Consider the following 19,109-nt stretch of genomic DNA (forward strand, 5'->3'; position numbering starts at 1 on the left):
TTTTAATAAATATATATATTCACTCCCACATGCAAACTTATGTTTGCTTTATTCAAACAGCTAGACCAATCGACAACAAAATCTGGATAAACCAGAACAACGTAAACATCACTCGTAAGTTACAAGAGCAATCCGAGTATCTGACAGTGGAACATCATATAACATCTACAGCTCTAACCTCTATAGCATCAAAGGAAGCAGATCAGGATCAGCGCCATGAGGAAAGCGATGGCGGACGTCCTCCACATGGACCCGGCAAACTCCGATCTCGCAGCTCCTCCCTCTGAAAGACCAAAGTACCAAACAATTAGAAACCTATCATAATTCAGGCACACAATATGCTCAGAGAAATGCTAACGGCTGCAGAGTTGCAGGCTGTTACTTACTCTGGCACGCAGTCTCATTTGCAGGCACAAGGCTGGTATGTATGGCGAGAGACGTGGTGTTGGTATAACCGCTGTACACGCACATCCTGGACGCGCAATCGGTGCCGTTGTTTCGCCCGAGCGTCAGGCCTCCACTGCAAGTCGGCACAGCCGGGCACCTTCTGCCTTGCACTGGACTGCAGTCTAGGCTGGTAATAATCACATGGGAAAAAAAAATTGTGAATCGTCATGTCGTCGCTGATCGAGACACGGGCAAACAGAACACGGGAGCTTACTGTTCGTAGTTGCTTGCACTGCATTTGCATTGGATGCAGTCGTCGGCGGTGAGCACGTAGGTGCCATTCGGGACGAGCAGATTGTAATCAGCCTAGGTGTTGCTGATGGATGACTGGCAAACTGAAAGCACAGACTTTCCAATAACAGTTAGTACCGACCGGGTTGCGAGATCCCTTTTGTTAAAAAGAGAGATAATGAGCAGTAGTCAAAAAGGATGCGTCCAAATATCTATCACAACTGTGACTTGTGAGCAGTCTAGCTTTCTGTGCTAGTGGCATGTTCAGAGTTCAGACACAGAGTCAGACAGTTTGCCCGGTGATAGCAACGTATAACAACTTATTTTGAATAAAAAGTTGATCTCTTGAACGAATCCTGAGTTGTGGTTTCTTGAATATTCAATCAAATAGGTAGACATGTCCTGGCACGCAGGATGAACCAATAGCTACTTGTCTAAATACTCCATGCCGTCCACAATGGTGGTCTGAGGTCTCGGCCTCTAGTCTGAACTCTGAACAACGGAAGCATGCATGTGCAACAACCTTGTCCAGCTCACCAAGTGGAATATGAATCTCCACCCAAGGGAACCACTGTTGAATCCAATTGTCTAAACAATATACTATTAGAACCCTGCATTTGCTTGATGCATTTAGCAGACCTATGTTACCAAGGAGGAATTTATGAAAGCGAAACAACTGGTCCCTCTGCTTCCCAGTCATGAAGTTATCTTTCTCCTGTAACTAAAATTCACCACTTCTATGTCGGCTACGTTAAGCAGAACTACGAGCATTTTTCACTCCATCATCCTCACAATTCACTAATCACAACTAGGTATGGACTCATAAGACTGGAAGCAACATGTGTACCCAGCAGCAGCGTAAAGCCGTAAACAGATGAAGATGAACAGGCTTACCAGGGAGGGGGACATCCAGGATCTGCCCCTGCTGCAGGCTCTTGGGGTCGGTGATCTTATTCAAACTCAGCAGCGTGCTCTCGGTCACCCCGAACTTGGCGGCAATGCCGGGCGGGTCATCCCCCTTGGCGACGCTGTACGCGAAGTGCATCACGTCGGCTCCGTCCACCTGGTCGCAGGTGCAGGGCAGCGGGATCCTGAGCTTCTGCCCCACCTCGATGAGGTTGACGTCGGAGATGTTGTTGGCGGTGGCGATCTCCTGGTAGGTGACGAAGGCGTCGAACACATCCCGGGCGATGTGGTCCAGCCCGTCCAGCGGGTACACCACGTAGATGGGGCCCCCGTCCGACTGCCCCACGCCGTTGCTCCCGCACCGGCACCTGAACGGGACGCGCACCGTGGTCTTGGCCGCCAGCGGCGTGGACGCCGGCGTCGTGGCGAGGAGGCCGTTGGCGCCCAGGAGCCCCGCGAGCGTCGTCGTGGTGTTGAACCGGGTCGCCAGCTCGCCGTAGGTGGTGGCGTTCGGCACCGCGTAGCCCATGGCTGACTGGCACATCTTGCCCACCGTCGCGCAGGTGAAGTTGGTGGCCGAGGCCGGCGCCGGGAGCAGGAGGACGAGCAGCAGCAGCGCGGCCGGTGCGGCCAGACGGGCTGCGAGCGGCGTCATGCTGCTGCCTGCGCCGCGGCGAGGAGGAAAGGCTTTGGGAGGAGAGGTTTGACCGTTTGAGTGCTTGTTTGACGAAACGGGACAGATCATATGGGCATGGGGGAGCTCCAGTCGAGTGGCTTTAAATGCTCGCAGTGTGGACCCCTCTCCGTTTGGTTGCCTTGGCCTTGTTTACTTCTGAAAAATTTTGAGAAATGGGCACTGTAGTATTTTCGTTTGTATTTGACAAATATTATCCAATCATAGACTAACTAGGCTCAAAAGATTCGTCTCGTCAATTTCGACCAAACTGTGCAATTAGTTTTTATTTTCGTCTATATTTAATACTCCATACATGCGTCTAAAGATTCGATGTGACAGGAAATATGAAAAATTTTACAAAATTTTCTGGGAAGTAAACAAGGCCTCTAATGAAAAATGGAGGAAATGAACTTTTCTCCAAAATCCAGCAGGGAAAGTTGGTACTCGCACTGGGCGTTTACTTTCAAATTTTTTTGCAAAATGTGAATAGTAGCACTTTCGTTTGTATTTGACAAATATTGTCTAATTATAGACTAACTAGGCTCAAAAGATTCGTGTCGTCAATTCCGACCAAACTGTGTAATTAATTTTTATTTTCATCTATATTTAATATTCCATGCATATGTCTAAAGATTCGATGTGACGGAGAATCTGAAAAGTTTTGCAAAATTTGTGGAAACTAAACAAGGCCGGCTTCCGGTTTCCGACGGGCGTTATCGATGGTGGCCTTGGGGCGTCGACCGGAGACCGAGACAGGCTGGATGGACCTTGGACGCGAGGAAAATTGCCGAGTTTCCAGCGACCTGAGGTAGATCAGTCGACATCACGCGGACGCGCACTGAGCTGAAGCGCGTTCGTGCTGTGGAAAGCTTTGTCCACTGCCTTGAGACCAAGTCAGAAGCACACAGGGGCAACACAACCATGGTGGGGCGTTTGATTATTCCATTCACCTGGTTCCCAAGCAAAAACATCCCAATCAGAGGAACGCTAGGCCATGTTTGGGAGGAAAGGAAAGCGTAGCAAAGAATGAACCAACCAATGAACCAACGGACGCAGGAAACAACGGGGTCCATCAACTCCTACAAAGAATGTTGTTCCCTTACAGGCAAAATTTGGAGCCTAGAAAGAAAAATTCGTTTGTGCTGGCAGATCTAATTCACTCAATCCAGAGGGGAAGAAGGAGGCATGCCCGGCGGAGCGTCCTTTGGCGGGGGTGCGGAGCTGAAGTCAATGGCTGGGAACACTCCGGGAGGCCTCTCCACGGGTTGTATGGACAACAGCTGCGTCGAGTCTCCGACGACATCGGCCCATCCATAGTGAGGCTCCGCCCTGGTTCAAATGTTTGCAGTTTGATGAGATTCAAATGTGACCAATCCTTGGACAAATTAGCGCCATGGAGATGATGTTTCAGAGCATCAGCAGAATAAAAGTCTTACTCATAGTATGTCTCCTCGTCGACTACCAAATCCCAGCTCTCGCCAGTCGTGCTCTTTCCATACTTATGGACTTTTCTGAAATCCAAGACGAATATGGTTTAGTTGTGATCCAAGTCACCATGTGTAGCAAATTAGCAACAGAATAGTCGGCTTCAAAACAGTTTACAACTAGTATCGATATCTAAGATATTAATCATTTGCATGTCTAAAATACTAATAACATGTTTGAAAAGTCTGCAGTCTAAATGCAGCCCAAATTCCAGTCAAATAATACGTACAGTGCTAGACCAAAACATTATTATGTCACGTACCCGTTACCAAAGTGTTCTTCTCCCCAAGTTCTTGACCAGCCTGAAAGTTTCAACACAAGTGAAGTATCAGCCTACATATTATTCCAAGCAAAAGATGGTACTTTATATCTCCATCATAAAGTGGTGGGTCCAGCACCATCACAACAGAATGATAAAAGGCTGTAGCACATTTCAAAAGTATACATGATATAAAGGTACGCTGACATACTGGCCCAGATTTCAAAACATATTTGGATATTGGCATGGTCTTCAAGCGACCAATTTCGCATAAAATGCAACTAGCATAAAGACATCAAGTAGCAAACCTAAATGTTTTCAGTCATGATGGCCATACTTAGAAAATAATTAGCGTATTCTAAAAACACATTATGTTTTGCAATTGGAGGGAGTACCATATCTTAGTTACTTGCATACATACGAGAAAAATGCGGTGCATATACAGTATTTAGTGGTGATGGATCTTACGTTCACCGCCAGGAGATACATGCCATGTCTCCCCTTGTCGAGAACCAATTCCTGCAAAGAATTTCTCCTCCCACTTGTCCCCCCATTTGGTGCCTAAGTCTGTCTCTGCCCACTTATCTGTCCTGTTAAGAACATTCATGCAATGCAGGTGTTACCAACCACACTGGCACTCGAGCAGACAAAGTAATGCAAACCAAAACAGCTTTCCGATGTCTGAACTGTCGATGCAAAATTGAATTAGAGGGCATCAAGTTGTCCCTCAGAAGAATAACTCCCTATCACAGTATCACTACAAACTATATGCCAGTGTCAGACGCATATCTTAGAGCAATTAACCAACAAATTGACATGCGAATCCACATACTAGTAAACAATAAAATTCGCTACTGTAATGAAGAACACATGAATATGGAAATGAAGTTTCAGGCAATAAACATTGAAGATTCAGCACGACACCAGCTGTATAAGGATTTTCTCCTACGGGCCTACGGCCATATAGCTAGTGCAAAAAACATTAAGAGGCTCACCATTTCAAAACAAATCCACGGCCATCATAATGTTCACCCCATCTCTCCCACCAGGACTGCTCATTCAACCTTCCATATTTGTGAGCACCTTTCTCTGTCCAGCCTTTGGCATCATATTTCTCCCACCTGTTAGAGAACATTGATGGATAAAAATAACTTTACAGAAGACGTACAACCAGAACCATGCAAAAATATGATCCATTTCTCACCATTTCTCATACCACCCAGCATTTTCTACACCTGATTTTGCTTGTTTTTCAGCACTTCTCTCTATTCTTGCAAGATTGCTGTATTGGACAAGGTAAACCATGTCAGTGTCCCTCAAGTGAGATTGTTCTAAGTTCTAACTTTGGATGGAAATCAAAGAAGAAACTGACACATATGGCAGGTATCATTTAAGTGAAGGTTGGGCTAGAAGTCCGACACATACTGACAGACACACCAATGGATGGGCTGGATCTCCAAATAGGTATCAAGAACAATGACATAGCTGATCATTTGTTTGCAGATTGTATTGGAATCCTGTCCGTGCAATAACAGCACACTAAATTTCGGATCTAATGATCTAAAATAGCATGGATGTTTAACTATTAAACAATGTTATAAACTGCAAACAGGTGAAAACAAATCTTAAGTTCTCAGCAGAGCTACGGAATCACCATTGATTTCAATGTAGCCTTAAAAATAAGGCTAAAAGAAAGTCTGTATACAACTCTATGTTACAAAAAAGGTGAGTTAAGCTTGCAGTTGAGACTAAACCTTGTGTCTAACACAAAGGCAGGACAGGTATACTTAAAATATCAGAATCTACAATTTAGCTAATTTACCTCCATTCATCTTGGTACAGAACTTCTTTCCATTTCTCCCACCAAGAATCACCTTCAGCATTCTTCCCAGATTTCTCCGCACCTAATGTTTTATAATTATTACATTTAAAAGTTAGTCACGAGCTTGTGACAGATGGAAGCAATAAGCATACATTTAAAGAACAAAAAGCAAAGGCATTGAACACAGCTACGAATGAAATTTGCGTGCTCATGCACAAGAATCATGCTGAGGCCTTGTTTAGTTGAGGAGGTGAAAAGTTTTTGGGTACTGTAGCACTTTCATTTTTATTTGGTAATTATTGTCCAACCATGGACTAACTAGGCTCAAAAGATTCGTCTCGCAAATTACAGGCAAACTGTGCAATTAGTTATTTTTTTTTAATCTATATTTAATGTTCCATGCATGTGCCGCAAGATTCGATGTAACAGGGAATCTTGAAAAGTTTTTGGGTTTTGGAGTGAACTAAACAAGGCCTGATTAAACACTTTGATAGTATGACTATGCTATCAAAGAGGAAGAGCCTCCATTATAAAAGAATAATTTGCATACCTAATTCCTTATATCCAGTCCAGTCACTTTTCTCCCACCACTGCCACACAGAACGATGTTGTTAAGATTTGAAGTAAACTAAACAACAAGATTGCTGAACTTGCAAACTTCAGTAGGTCCTTTGATGAAAAAGAATGGTTCTTAGACCAGTATTTTTGTAATTTTCAATGGAGTTGAGTGTTTAGCTTTGGGGTCTTGCAGTCTCAAACCTCTAAGCTGGATTGAGTACAGTGAAGTTGAAGACAGATGAAAGCTTGCATGCTAGAGTTTTCGAGCGATTCAATAATTTTCATGACTATGGAATTACCTAAATTCAAAAGGTAATGTTACAAATGTTCAAAATTTAGCATCAAGAAAATCAAAGGAAACCCAAACACTAAAAGTCATACTGACAGACACATAATAGTAATAAAAAGGTATATTGTGCTTAAAGTTGAAATCCTACTCAAGCACATCAAGTAAATAAAAGTAAGATTAAATGCAGAAGGCAGAAGCCCCGCACCAATTATTTAAAGCTGAAAGCATGTTGTAAAGGCAACTGAACTGAATGTAAAAAAGCCAAAAACATACAGTCTCTTTCCATTCGGTAGAACCATCATGGTTCTGTCCTCCCATTCTTGTCCAGCGGCAGCGGTACCCATTCTCGCCAACATCTTCTCCACTCTCCCTGTACCAAGTGCTTCCATCTTCATTTATTCCAGACTCCTTGACTGCTTCATCCGGCAAGTTGATTCCCCATTCCTTCTCACTAGCAATACCAGTGTCTATAAGGCAGGTGTCAAACAAACACATGCATTTCCTTAGCAAAACAGGGAGCTACAATTGGGACTCTACAAGTGGGATCATTTCATTTCGCAGTAAACCAATATTCCTGTGGGAATGTTCTTTGGAATTGACAATGTCAGCAAGGGACCAACCTCTCTTGGGCGGGGTATCACGGGATTGAGGAGCCGGGCCCCTCGGAGTGCACCGCGGGTAGAAGTCCTGTTGCTTGAACTGCCTTCTAGAACTATACTAGTAAACAAAAAAATGAGTGTCAGAATTCCATTCCCTAAGCAATGTGAATTGAACAAGTACATACGTGAGGTTTCTGATAAAAGCATTTTGACACATAATCTGTCATTACGCAATCTAATTAGCAAAAAAAAAAAGTCCGAATGATGCAATCGACTGATAGCTGTAAAATGCGAGGCCGGGCACACTCTTCAGTCCTTATAGAACTACAAAAATCCCTAGATGCGACGTGGCCAGCCGCCCTCCCACGTACCGAGGTGCAGGGAAGGGGAGCGGGGGCATGGCGGTGAGGCTAGCGCGCCGCCGGCCCGGTGCCGCGGCGGAGGGCTTGTTCCCATCGATGCGCCACTCCTCGGCGCGCTCGGGCGCGACCGCGGCCGCCCTCGAGAGTCGCCTCCGCGGCAAAGGGTCAGCCCCGGCGCAGCAGCACCGGATCACGGCACGCTGGCGCGGCCAGGACGCCGGCCCCCTCGCCGTGGTCAGATCGAACGGCGGCCACGCGAGGCCCCTGGAGCACGCGGCCATCTTCTCATGCCACGGCGAGGCGGGACCGTGGCGGGCGGTGGCGGCGGCAGCCGGGGCGGGCGCGGGTGTGGATGGGCCTAGCAGTGGCGGAAGGAGGGAGGCGGAGGGGAGGGTTTTATACGAATGGTGGGGCGGAGGCAGGCGGTGCGCATCGCTGCTCCGAGCCAACGAGAGCGACTGATAAGGGTTCGCTCCCGCGGGTCCGAGGAGAGAGAGACGAGAGAAGTTTCTATGGGTTTTATTAGATCTTTGATGAAGATTGTTCGGGTGTGGAGATGGAGAATGGCGAGGGAGCGTCCACTCCCCCATGATATGGGGCTGGGAGAGACGGAGACGACGAAGGGAGAAGGTGGGGTGGCCGGACCCACTTGTCGGTGACGGTAGATTCAGAGTTTCAGACCGGCCTGGTTGTGTGTCAGGGGAGAATGTGACGTGGGGCCATGTCACGGATGCAACCGTGGCTGGGCTGCCAAATTGGGGAGGGTAATGATTTGGGTACTGGTTTACATTAAAAAAAGCAATTCGCTTCTCTTTTTTATATTTGTTTTCAAAGCAGTGTTTTTCTCTCACAATATTTCAACCATAACTTTTTAGACCGAGCAAACTCTCCTATTTTTTTACTAATTATTTTTCTTTACTGATTATCCGTTTGTTTATTATTATATTATTATTGATGGTGTGTTCATTGCAAATCTAACTGTATTGGGTCTACGGAGTATTCCTCTGTGTATTAGGACTGTTGTTGGTGCTATACTAACATGTGAGGAGGCTTAGAGGCGCTGCTTTTCAGCTTAAATGAACAAGAATCGTGTTTTTTGTCAAAAAGTCATGACTAAAAATATTGTTCGTTAATTTATTATGAGAGAAAGATATTATTGAATGGCTGATAGATTCGGTAAATAATCTCAAGCTAATAGTATTAGTTAAAATTATTGATCGTAATATCGATTGAAAATTATAAAGTTTAAATCTTAATATACACCCTTTATATATGATTTACAAGTTGTTCTGGACAAGGTTTAAATCAAACATTTTGAGAATATAAATCACTAATAACTTTTTAATTGTTGAGTTTGCAAAATTGAAAATTACATGAATAGATTTCTTGAAAATAACTTCATAAAAGTATACATATATTTTTTTCTAATACTTTTATAAAAATAAGAGGTGGACGTTGTGTTTTGGAGACTATGATACTGTCCTAAACGACTTCTAAACTCTATATAGAGGGAGTACATCCAAACAAAAACAAAAAAAGGTGCTATGGAATACTAATGGATGGATAGAGAGGAGAAGGAAAGGGAGGAGGATGAAAAAAAGTGTTGAAGGAATAAGAACTAAGCACGTGACCACTAACCACCCATATGAAGTGAGCTCCGAATAGATGGAATGTCATTGGATTTTTGACTCGGGTCTCGTTTAGTTTGCAAAAAATTTCAAAATTTTCCGTCACATCAATTTTTTGGACGTATGCATGGAGTATTAAATGTAGATAAAAATAAAAAATAATTGCACAATTTAACTGTATTTACGAGATAAATCTTTTAAGTCTAGTTAGTCGGTGATTAGACAATAATTATCTAATACAAACGAAAGTGCTACAACAGCCAAAGCAAAAAATTTCTAAACTATAAATTATGAAATAAATAAATTATTAGTAAAATATCTCTAATGACAAAATAAGTTTTAACAAAATATATAATATTTATGTAAAAAATTAAATAAAACGAATGATAAAATAAGATATCTAAAATTTTAAAATAACACTCTTTTTGAAACGGATGGAATAAGAAAATGAGCACCTAGCTTATGGGGCGCCATCAGCAGGTCCATGCGGGCATTTCAACGTGACACGATTATCATAGAACCTCGCACCTTGTCTTACGGGGCTTGTGTCTCACGCACGCTACAAGTTTTCCACCCGAGGACGCACAATACCAGCAAAGGCCAATTGGCTGAGTAAATATATCGCGTTCTTACGCAACTAATTTCCTAATCACTAACTATACAAAAATTAGTTCAAGAGCCTCCAAACAGGAGGGCTAATAAATGAACTAATTTTTAGACAAATTTTTAACCAATTGTAAATCAACTAGCTAACCAACTTTAGTTAATTAAGCTAATTTTTACCCCAAGAGTAACTAGTCCCAGTTCATCCAAATAAACCCAAAGTGTTGTAATAAAAGCTTCTTTGGATACACATGGGCACATGGCTAGCTAGACTAGAGCTCAAATTAGCTATGGTTGTCTAGCTACTTGGCTAACTACTCTCTCTGTCTCTAAATAACTATCGTTTTCCGTGAGATACTTTGACTAAATATATAAAAAAATATTAAATTTTATGGAAAAAAGATAATATCATTGATGGTTGGTGGAATTTATTTGTAATAATTTTATTTAAAGATATAAATATGACATATATTTTTTACAAATTTAGTTAGATTTACGGCACAGAAATCAAAAACGATAATTGTTTAGAAATGGAGAGAGTACTAGTTAAACAAAACTAACACACCTATTAGCAGGGGCGGAGACAAGGGGCGGCCAGGCCCAGGCCCTCCTATCGATGTGAATTTTCCATTGAAAATTTTGAAATTTAAATAAACTTATAATTCAACACTATTGGTCTCCCTTAATATTCAAAACTTTAACTTTCTGACTCTGTCACCGTAGCATTTTCATTTTTATTTAACAAATATTGTTCAATCATAAACTAACTAGACTCAAAAGATTCATTTCGTGATTTCTAGGCAAACTATGCAATTAGTTTTTATTTTTGTATATATTTAATGGTCCATATATATGCCGCAAGATTCGGCGTGACGAAAAATTTTAATTTTTTTTGGGTTTTTGGATAAACTAAACAAGGCCTAAGCTAATTTGTAGTGAGCTAACTAGTATCAATAAAGCTCGTGTATGAAATATGCCTCAAGTATTGTAGATTGCACTGGCAACATTTCGAAATTAGAGCATTCTTTACGCCTACACCACGTTACCCGACATGGCAGTACAAAGGTACTGCTACTTCAAAAGTTCAAGTTCTTCAAAAGTCCGACGTGGCTCCACAGCGACCCGGAACATGTGGACAACGCTTCCTGGGCCAACGTGGCGGCGGAAACCGGATCAGGATCAGGCCCCCGGCAGCGTTACGTGGAAAAGCGCCAGCTCTCGCGGCCACGGATCCTCCACGCCGACGGGAGCACGGGGGGACCGGTTCAAACGTGGCAGGCAAGGCGCCCCCAGGTGTTGTCGTTGAGGTAACTCGTGGCTCAGCTTCGCCGAGGGCGAGCCAGGAGCCCAGGACTATCCTCGCCCCCGTCCCCCCGGCGTGGCGATTTGGCCCCAGTGCCGCCGGGGCCGCCGTGCCTTTTCACCCGACGCCGACCGCGCGAGTGGATAAAATTGCTGATCTGGATCTAGCTTCCGGGTCGGTGACTCGGAGTGAGGGACCGGCGCGACGCGCTGCCGGCCGCGGATGCATGTTTTCTTTTCTTTTTTTTCTGCTTCCTCCTGCTAGGCATGCTGCAGGCTCGGCGAAGCGGATAAGCATTGGCGTTGACGGTGGTGCTTGGGTTTTGGAACGTACCAGCGCTTGGCTGCGGTGCGTTCGGAGCCGATCACGTCTGCTGCTGTCGCGGAAAATATGCGTGGGGTCGTCCGTGTGGATAGTGCGAGTGATGTGGGTTTGGATTTGGATTTGGTTGGAGATTTCCAGATCGATCTCGCCCGTGGCACCGTCGCATCGCAGAGTTCAGTTCCATTTTGTCTTCCGTCATCTGGATTTGTTTCGGTCGAATTCTGCATGATGCTGACTTGCTGAGCCAAATCAACGGAATGGAACAAATGGGCCGAGTATGACGACGGCGGCAAGTTCCACTGGGCTGGGCTTAGTTGAATGGCTTCAATCTTTTTCGGGCTTTCTGCAAGCCCAAGCCCACACCTTTATTCGTTAAAAACTACTAGTACTATACTACTGTACATGGTAACAAAGCGACGTGTACAACTTGGCACGTACAGAGCCAAGTAATAAAAAAGCAAGTAGTACTTGTGTAATAAACAGGCAAAAAAAAAAACAACAATAACAAAGCGTGCACCCAAGGCCAAGCGCGGCGCTCGGCGCAGCCGCACAGGCGGCTACTACTGGATGTAGGACTGTCCGGTGATGTCGAGGTCGCGGTCGCCGGTGGACGGCGGCGGCGGGTGGGTGGGCCACGTAGCGGCGCGCTGCTCCTCCGGCCCGTCGGCGCTCTGCGTGGCGCTGGCGCGCGGCCGCGCGGGATCCCTCCGCGCGTTCTCATCGGTCCCGTACATCCCGCCGCCGTATGCCTCCCGCGTCAGCGGCTTCATCTCCGAGATGTTGGGCGGCTGGTGCTCCCGCTGCAGCTGCGGCTGCTGCTCCGCCACCAGCGTCACCAGGTCAGGCTCCGGGTCGCTCGACGGCACCTTGGGCTTCTCCTCCCGGTGCTCCATCGCCTTCTTCGTGCTCGGCACCAGTCTCTCCGCCATTGTTGCTAGCTCTGGGGGTGGTGTTCGACACGACACGGGTACAGAAATGGCAGTGCGCCCACTAGCTTGCTTTTATACCTGCGTGGTGGATGGATCGGGACGGAGAGGCAGGCTCTCCTTGCTCGCGTGAGATCTCACAGTGTTGCGGCAGGGACGCGCGTGTCGCAGAGGCTGCATGGCCGCGTGGGGGGGCGATCGGGACACCTGGGTTTGGTCGGTGCCTGCGATGTCGCTGGACGTGACTCGTGGACGTCACCATGCCGAAATTGCCGCCGGCGCCGCCGTCATCAGAGTCAAACTTTTTATTCGTTTAGAATACTGTCAAGTTAATTTAGGCCTTGTTTAGATACAACCAAAAACTCAAAACTTTACAAGATTCTCTATCACATCGAATCTTGAGGCACATGCATAGAATATTAAATATAGATAAAAAAGATAACTAATTACACAGTTTACCTGTAAACCACGAGACGAATCTTTTAAGCTCAGTTGCTTCGTGATTGGATAATGTTTGTCAAATAAAAACGAAAGTGCTACGGTGTCAAAATCCAAAAAGTTTTTAGATCTAAACAAGGCCTTATTATAAAACAAAATTATTGTTGAATAGTTGAAAAATTTAAATAATAAATTCAAGCGAATAAAACTAAAACTGCTTTTATACGGAGTAGCGTCATGCGACGAGACGAGAGGCGAAATCTCTAGGTCGAGATTTGCCTTGTTCAATTGAATAGGTCAAAAATTTGTGGGTGCTCTAGTATATTTGTTTTTATTTAATAATTATTGTTTAATCGTAGACTAAATAGTCTTAAATGATTCGTCTCTTAAATTACTGATTAATTTGTTATTTTTATATCTATATTTAATATTTTATGTATGTATCGTAAAATTTGATGTGACAAAATAATCTTGAAATTTTCTTTTGCCTTTTTTAGAACTAAACAAGGCTCATCTTCAAAAAAATACGAATCTTGTAGCTCTCTAGCACGTAGTTTAGCCTATCACCTATTTTTCTCACACGATGGCATTTAATCAGACGCTTCGACAGACAAATTATGGCCTTGTTTAGTTCGCAAAATTTTTCGTTTTTGGGTACTGTAGCATTTCGTTTTTATTTGACAAACATTGTCCAATCACGGAGTAACTAGGCTCAAAAGATTCATCTCACAAATTACAGCTAAACTGTGCAGTTAGTTTTTATTTTCGTCTATATTTAATGCTCCATGTATACGATCAAAGATTCGATGTGACGGGGAATCTTGAAAATTTTTGCGAACTAAACAAGGCCTATGTTTCGTCTCGCCAAAAAAAGACAAATTATGTTTATGCGGTCCTTGTCTACGATAGTTTGTTCATTTATCTTATAAGCCGTATTTTTTTATCAACTAATAATATATTTTTATAATAAATTAACGAATAATTTTTCTACTTATAGTTTTTTTGACCAGCGAGATGCTCGCGCATCTCTCCCCTCTGTCTCTCCCATCCAATGCCAGCCCCACGAGCCACCACGCCATACACGTAGCTCCTCTCCTGTCGTTCATTGGCCAACAAGACGCCATAGAAGATGTTAGCCACACCGAGCACGACGGCTGCCCGGTCCACACTGTGGTGATACCGGTTTCGGTACCTCAATGCCTTGGGGTGTGTTTGATATGGACTAAGATTCCCTAATCAGGCTCTGAAGCTGCAAGAAATTGTATTCGATACATTTGGCCTATCTTCTAGTCTGGCTTCTGGCCTGCAAAATGCTTGCTCTCTCCTATCTCCTCAGAAACGCTCCTCTCCTTTGTTTTTCAGAGTCAGGCTGAGCTCGAGCTCGCGTGAACCATTTTTGAGCAGACATGAGTAGTATTGGGTTGCTAGCCAGACTTTTAAATAAGAATCAAACAAAAGATCATCCGAACCGGCTGCTTTTTTTTTTCTAAAATACAATCAAACAGAGCCTTGATCTATGACAGTCAGGCCATGGCTGGCCTAGCCCTCGCTCGGCGGCCTAGCCCTCCCGAGTCAGCAGATCAAACGCGCCCTTGGTGTCCTTGGCTGGCCTCGCCAGTACCTGCAGCCAGGCGCAGACGAGGATGGCAACGCTGATGGCCTTGTTGGTGGGCATGGGGCCCTTGTTGTCGTCGAGCCTAGTGGCGAAGCTAGGTTCAGCGGCTGGGGTTGGCCGACACCGGTGCACCGCCGATGCTTTCTTCTCCAACGAGGACCCGGTGCTGTTCGACGTCGAGAACCACGACTGCTGCAATTGGGGCACCGACAAGCTCGCCTCGTGGAGGAAAGACCTCCGGGGGTCACACCGCTTCCTTCGCGACGACTGCCATAAGATCGAGTGTGTCAATTGTCATCGACATCTGGTGCCACTTCCGCTTCGCCTTTCGGGACCCGTCAGCACCGCGCTCCTGCAGTTTGCCTACAACGGCAGCTTGCCCATCGTGGATGACCTGAGCGGGGACGGCTATAGGAACATGTTCCGGCACCTGCTCCTTGCTGCAAAGAGGTACAACGTGCGGAGGCTGTTGGCGATCTGCGAGTGCGTCCTTTGCCGTCGATGTCGACACCGCGGCAGCCGGCAGCTACACTGGCGATGGCCCATCGTCACGGCTTCCAAAAGCTCAAGGAGGCGTGCTTCCAGTTTGCATCGGAGCCAGTGACCTACGGCTTTGTGCGGAAGAGCAAGAGAGATGCTGAGCTCTGGTGTGCCTGGGCTGGGAGTCTCTCTCTCTAGAGAGAGATTTACGGGCAAAGCATTGTGAGAGAAGCGGACAGCGTGTCCGTTTTCTTCAGCTGCTGGTAAGCACACCTGGCTCACTGCTGGCTCAATACTTTGGGAGGGCCAGATGCCACAACAGCAGCTGAAGGAAATAATTTGCTTAAACTGTAATCACATTAAATATTTAGACATATTTATAAAGTATTAAATATAAACTATTTACAAGATAAAAACACGACTAGAGAATAATTTACTTTATAATTTTTTAAATCTAATTAATTTATAATTAAATATTAATAGCCATAGTTATAAATGTGCTATAAAAACTTGTCCAGTTCCGGACCCCCAGATCCCGTCCAACAACGCGTTCTTCTCCACCGAAGTTGGCCGCGCCATTTTCCTCCGTACACCGGATCCGGCGACGCCTTGTGGTTCTCGGCTGGCGATTCCCACACAGGCACACCACCGATGACCCGTGCCAGGCAGCCATGGCGACACGTGCAGCAGTGCAGTACTGGGCCACTGGCAGCAGTGCCCGGAGACGACCCGTGCCAGTCTCCATGCGATTGCTGCGATGCAGTCCCGAAGTCGTATGTACTGTAGGTGTGCCGCGCCGGCGCCCGCGCACCGTACCAGAACGCGTAATTTCCAGGGTACTGCGGCGGCAGCAATCACGGATTGGCGGAGGAGTTTCCATGCACCGTTCGTGGGCGACGACATGGTCACGTGGCATGGAGCATCACGCATCCGACTTGCTGTCTCCGGCCTCACTAGCTGGTAGTCAAGCTCAAGCAGTACTGTCAGCTGCAGTGGTCTCACTGCTGGCGCAAGCACTGATGACTCACTGCATGTATTGCTTGGTCACGTCGTACCGGGTAGTACGGTCCTTGCCCCCGCAGAATGTTGAAACACGGAGGAAACTACGATGAACGTACCTGCGCGAGACGTTGCCACTTGCCAGCCAAATGAAACGATCCTCCGCGCACCACTCTGATCTATAGCTTCGCAATGGCGGACAGCCGAACATGCTGTCGAGTTTTTGCGATAGGATATGATACGGGGGGCTAGCTGGCCTCACGGATCGGAAGGTCTTGTGGGTGGACGGACGAGGACGACTCCACCGGGGAGGAGTCGTGTCGTGTCGTGTGTTGACTTGACCGCGCGGTGCGTGATTTCTGGCGGCCCACGCGGACTAGTCCACGCCGAGGTCTCCGCTCCGTCGTCCTTCCCCTGTTCTCGAACCAGAACAGGACACAAACTGACACACTACTGCTAGGGCCCTCTTTGATAGTGCTTTGCTCAGCAGCTTCAAGAACTGGGCCTTGTTTAGTTCTAAAAGTGAAAATGTTTTGGTACTGTAGCATTTTCATTTGTTTGTGGCAAATATTATCTAATTATGGATTAATTAGGATCAAAAAATTTGTCTCGTGATTTACAGCTAAACTGTGTAATTAGTTTTTATTTTTCATCTATATTTAATGTTTCATGTATGTGCCATAAGATTCGATGTGACGGAGAATCTTGAAAACTTTTTGGTTTTCACCGTGAACAGCCCTGGTCTGAATATAATGCTGGTACACACCGAGGGCGACCGATCGGGCTGTCCGGTTGCGTGGACGCAATGAAATTCAGACACACTCTTTGGCCTTGTTTAGTTCGCAAAATTTTTGGGTTTTGACTACCTTAGCACTTTCGTTTTATTTGACAAACATTATTCAATTATAGAGTAACTAGGATCAAAAGATTCATCTCATAAATTACAGGTAAACTGTGTAATTAGTTTTTATTTTCATCTATATTTAATGCTCTAAGATTCGATGTGACGGGGAATCTTGAAAATTTTTGCGAACTAAATCAGGCCTTTGTTGGCCTTGTTTAGTTTTAATTTTTTTTTGCAAAATAAACACTATAACATTTTCATTTATATTTGATAAATATTGTCTAATTATAGACATCTCGTAAATTACAGGTGAACTGTATAATTAGTTTTTATTTTTATCTATATTTAATACTTCATGTATACGTGTAAAGATTTGATGTGACTGGGAAATAAAAAAAATTTGCAAATTTTTTTAGAACTAAACAAGGCCTTAGTTTGCATTTCCAACTCAAGGAGCGAGTGCAGAGTTAAAAAAAGACACTGTAGCATTTTGTTTGTATTTGACAACATTGTTCAATCGTGGACTAACTAGTTTTAAAAGATTTATCTCGTAAATTATAGATGAACTGTGCAGTTAGTTATTATTTTTATCTATATTTAATGCTCCATGCATGCGCCACAAAATTTAAAATTCAATGTTACGAAATTCAATGTTACGGAGAATGTGAATTTTTTTGGAACTAAACAAGGCTCTGCAAAATTTTTCAGATTCTCCATCACATCAAATCTTGTGGCATATGCATGGAACATTAAATATAGATAAAAATTTTAACTAATACACAGTTTGTCTATAATTGTGAGATAAATTTTTTAAACTTAGTTAATCCATAATTAGATAATATTTATTAAATATAAATAAAAGTGCTACAGTATTTATTTTGCCAAAAAAATTTGGAACTAAACAAGACTCTTGTTTAGTTCCAAAAAATTTGGCAAAATATACAATATAGCACTTTTGTTTGTATTTGACAAATATTGTCTAATTATAGATAAACTAGGATCAAAAGATTCGTCTTGTAAATTACAGCTAAACTGTGTAATTAACTATTTCTTTAATTTATATTCAATGTTTTATATATGTGTCGTAATATTCGATGCGACGAGGAATCTGCAAAATTGAACAAGCCTCCGGAGACGAAACAGCGTCGCCTTTCAGCTTTCACTGTTCGGCTGCCGCGATGGGCACCACACTGCTCCGCTCCAAAAGATTTTCAACCATAAAAGAAAAAGAAGAGACGCCAACGCCATTTTTTTCCATGCCAAACCGTAGAAAAAGGCAAGCGGGGCCGTTCGGCGCTCGCTTTCTTGATCGAGATTCGAGAACGGTTCAACATGGGCTATATGGTATTCTGCCAGCGTTGTTTGGTCTCGTAAATCGATCGCTCACGACCAACCGATCTGTCTGCACGCCCAGCCAAGGAACTGCGTTTGAATTCAAACGACAGGCACGGGGAGTTTCAATTCGGCCATTCTTGCTTTCATGGCTCCCTCATCTCATCTGTAGACTGTAGTGTAGGCATTCCTTCTAGCGTTCCGGTCGCTGTCTGAACTCTGAGAACCTAAAAAAATAGTACTGTGTTCACACAAGCTAGTAGTGTTCACGTATAGTCGTCTTATTTGTTTGCCTGATAAGGCCTTGTTTAATTCACACAAAACACTAAATACTTTTCAAAATCTCTGTCACATCGAATTTTGCGACATATGTATGAAGTATTAAATATAGATGAAAACAAAAACTAATTACACAGTTTGCCTATAAATCATGAGATGAATCTTTTGATCCTAGTTAGTACATGATTGGACAATGTTTGTCAAATAAAAATAAAAATACTACAGTACCAAAATCCAATTTTTTTCGAAACTAAACAAGACCTAAGTTATGATGATGAAAGTGGAGAGAGGATGTCGGAGCGGTCTCGTACAAAGCCAGTCCACATTCAAAGTCGGTCAAGATGACCAAAATTTCCAGGCGCAGCCACACGAGCTACTGTACTCTTCTGGAGAAAAAAAAAAAGTTTGCATGGTTAGCACCAAGCAAGTTCTAGTATTTACTGCACATTCATCCGTGCATGGTAATTAATAGTTTTCTTCCCATTTCTTGGGGCTGAAGTCGTTCACTGCACTGCAAAGAAGGGAGTGTGAAGAGAGTCTTTTACTTTCTGTTCTGACTTCACTGTAGAAAATTCAAGCAGTGAAACAACAGTGTGAAGGAAAGACTTTTACCCCAGTTCGATTCTTCAGTTCATGCACCAGGAAATAGGCCTTGTAGGTCTTATTTAGTTATGCCTGAAATCTAAAAACTTTTCAAGATTTTT

The 19,109-nt window shown here is 44.3% G+C and overlaps 2 protein-coding genes across 2 annotated transcripts; both read right to left on the reverse strand.

Annotated features, from left to right (window-relative positions):
• Nucleotides 1–8,216, reverse strand: LOC8057414. Its single transcript, XM_002468518.2, is given in 17 exon segments — nt 1–283; nt 387–574; nt 662–782; nt 1,573–2,403; nt 2,649–2,790; nt 3,028–3,210; nt 3,424–3,589; nt 3,697–3,771; nt 4,008–4,047; nt 4,473–4,594; nt 5,000–5,125; nt 5,209–5,286; nt 5,827–5,908; nt 6,377–6,416; nt 6,947–7,140; nt 7,294–7,385; nt 7,644–8,216. Coding segments are annotated over 17 exon segments (2,847 nt in total). The 5' UTR covers nt 7,916–8,216; the 3' UTR covers nt 1–188.
• LOC8057415 lies at nt 10,823–12,449 on the reverse strand. The gene has a single exon (XM_002468519.2). It carries the CDS (start codon nt 12,419–12,421, stop codon nt 12,053–12,055), a length of 369 nt encoding a protein of 122 aa, XP_002468564.1. The 5' UTR covers nt 12,422–12,449; the 3' UTR covers nt 10,823–12,052.

Source organism: Sorghum bicolor, chromosome 1 (genome assembly GCF_000003195.3).
Source record: "Sorghum bicolor cultivar BTx623 chromosome 1, Sorghum_bicolor_NCBIv3, whole genome shotgun sequence".
Classification (NCBI taxonomy): Eukaryota; Viridiplantae; Streptophyta; class Magnoliopsida; order Poales; family Poaceae; genus Sorghum; species Sorghum bicolor.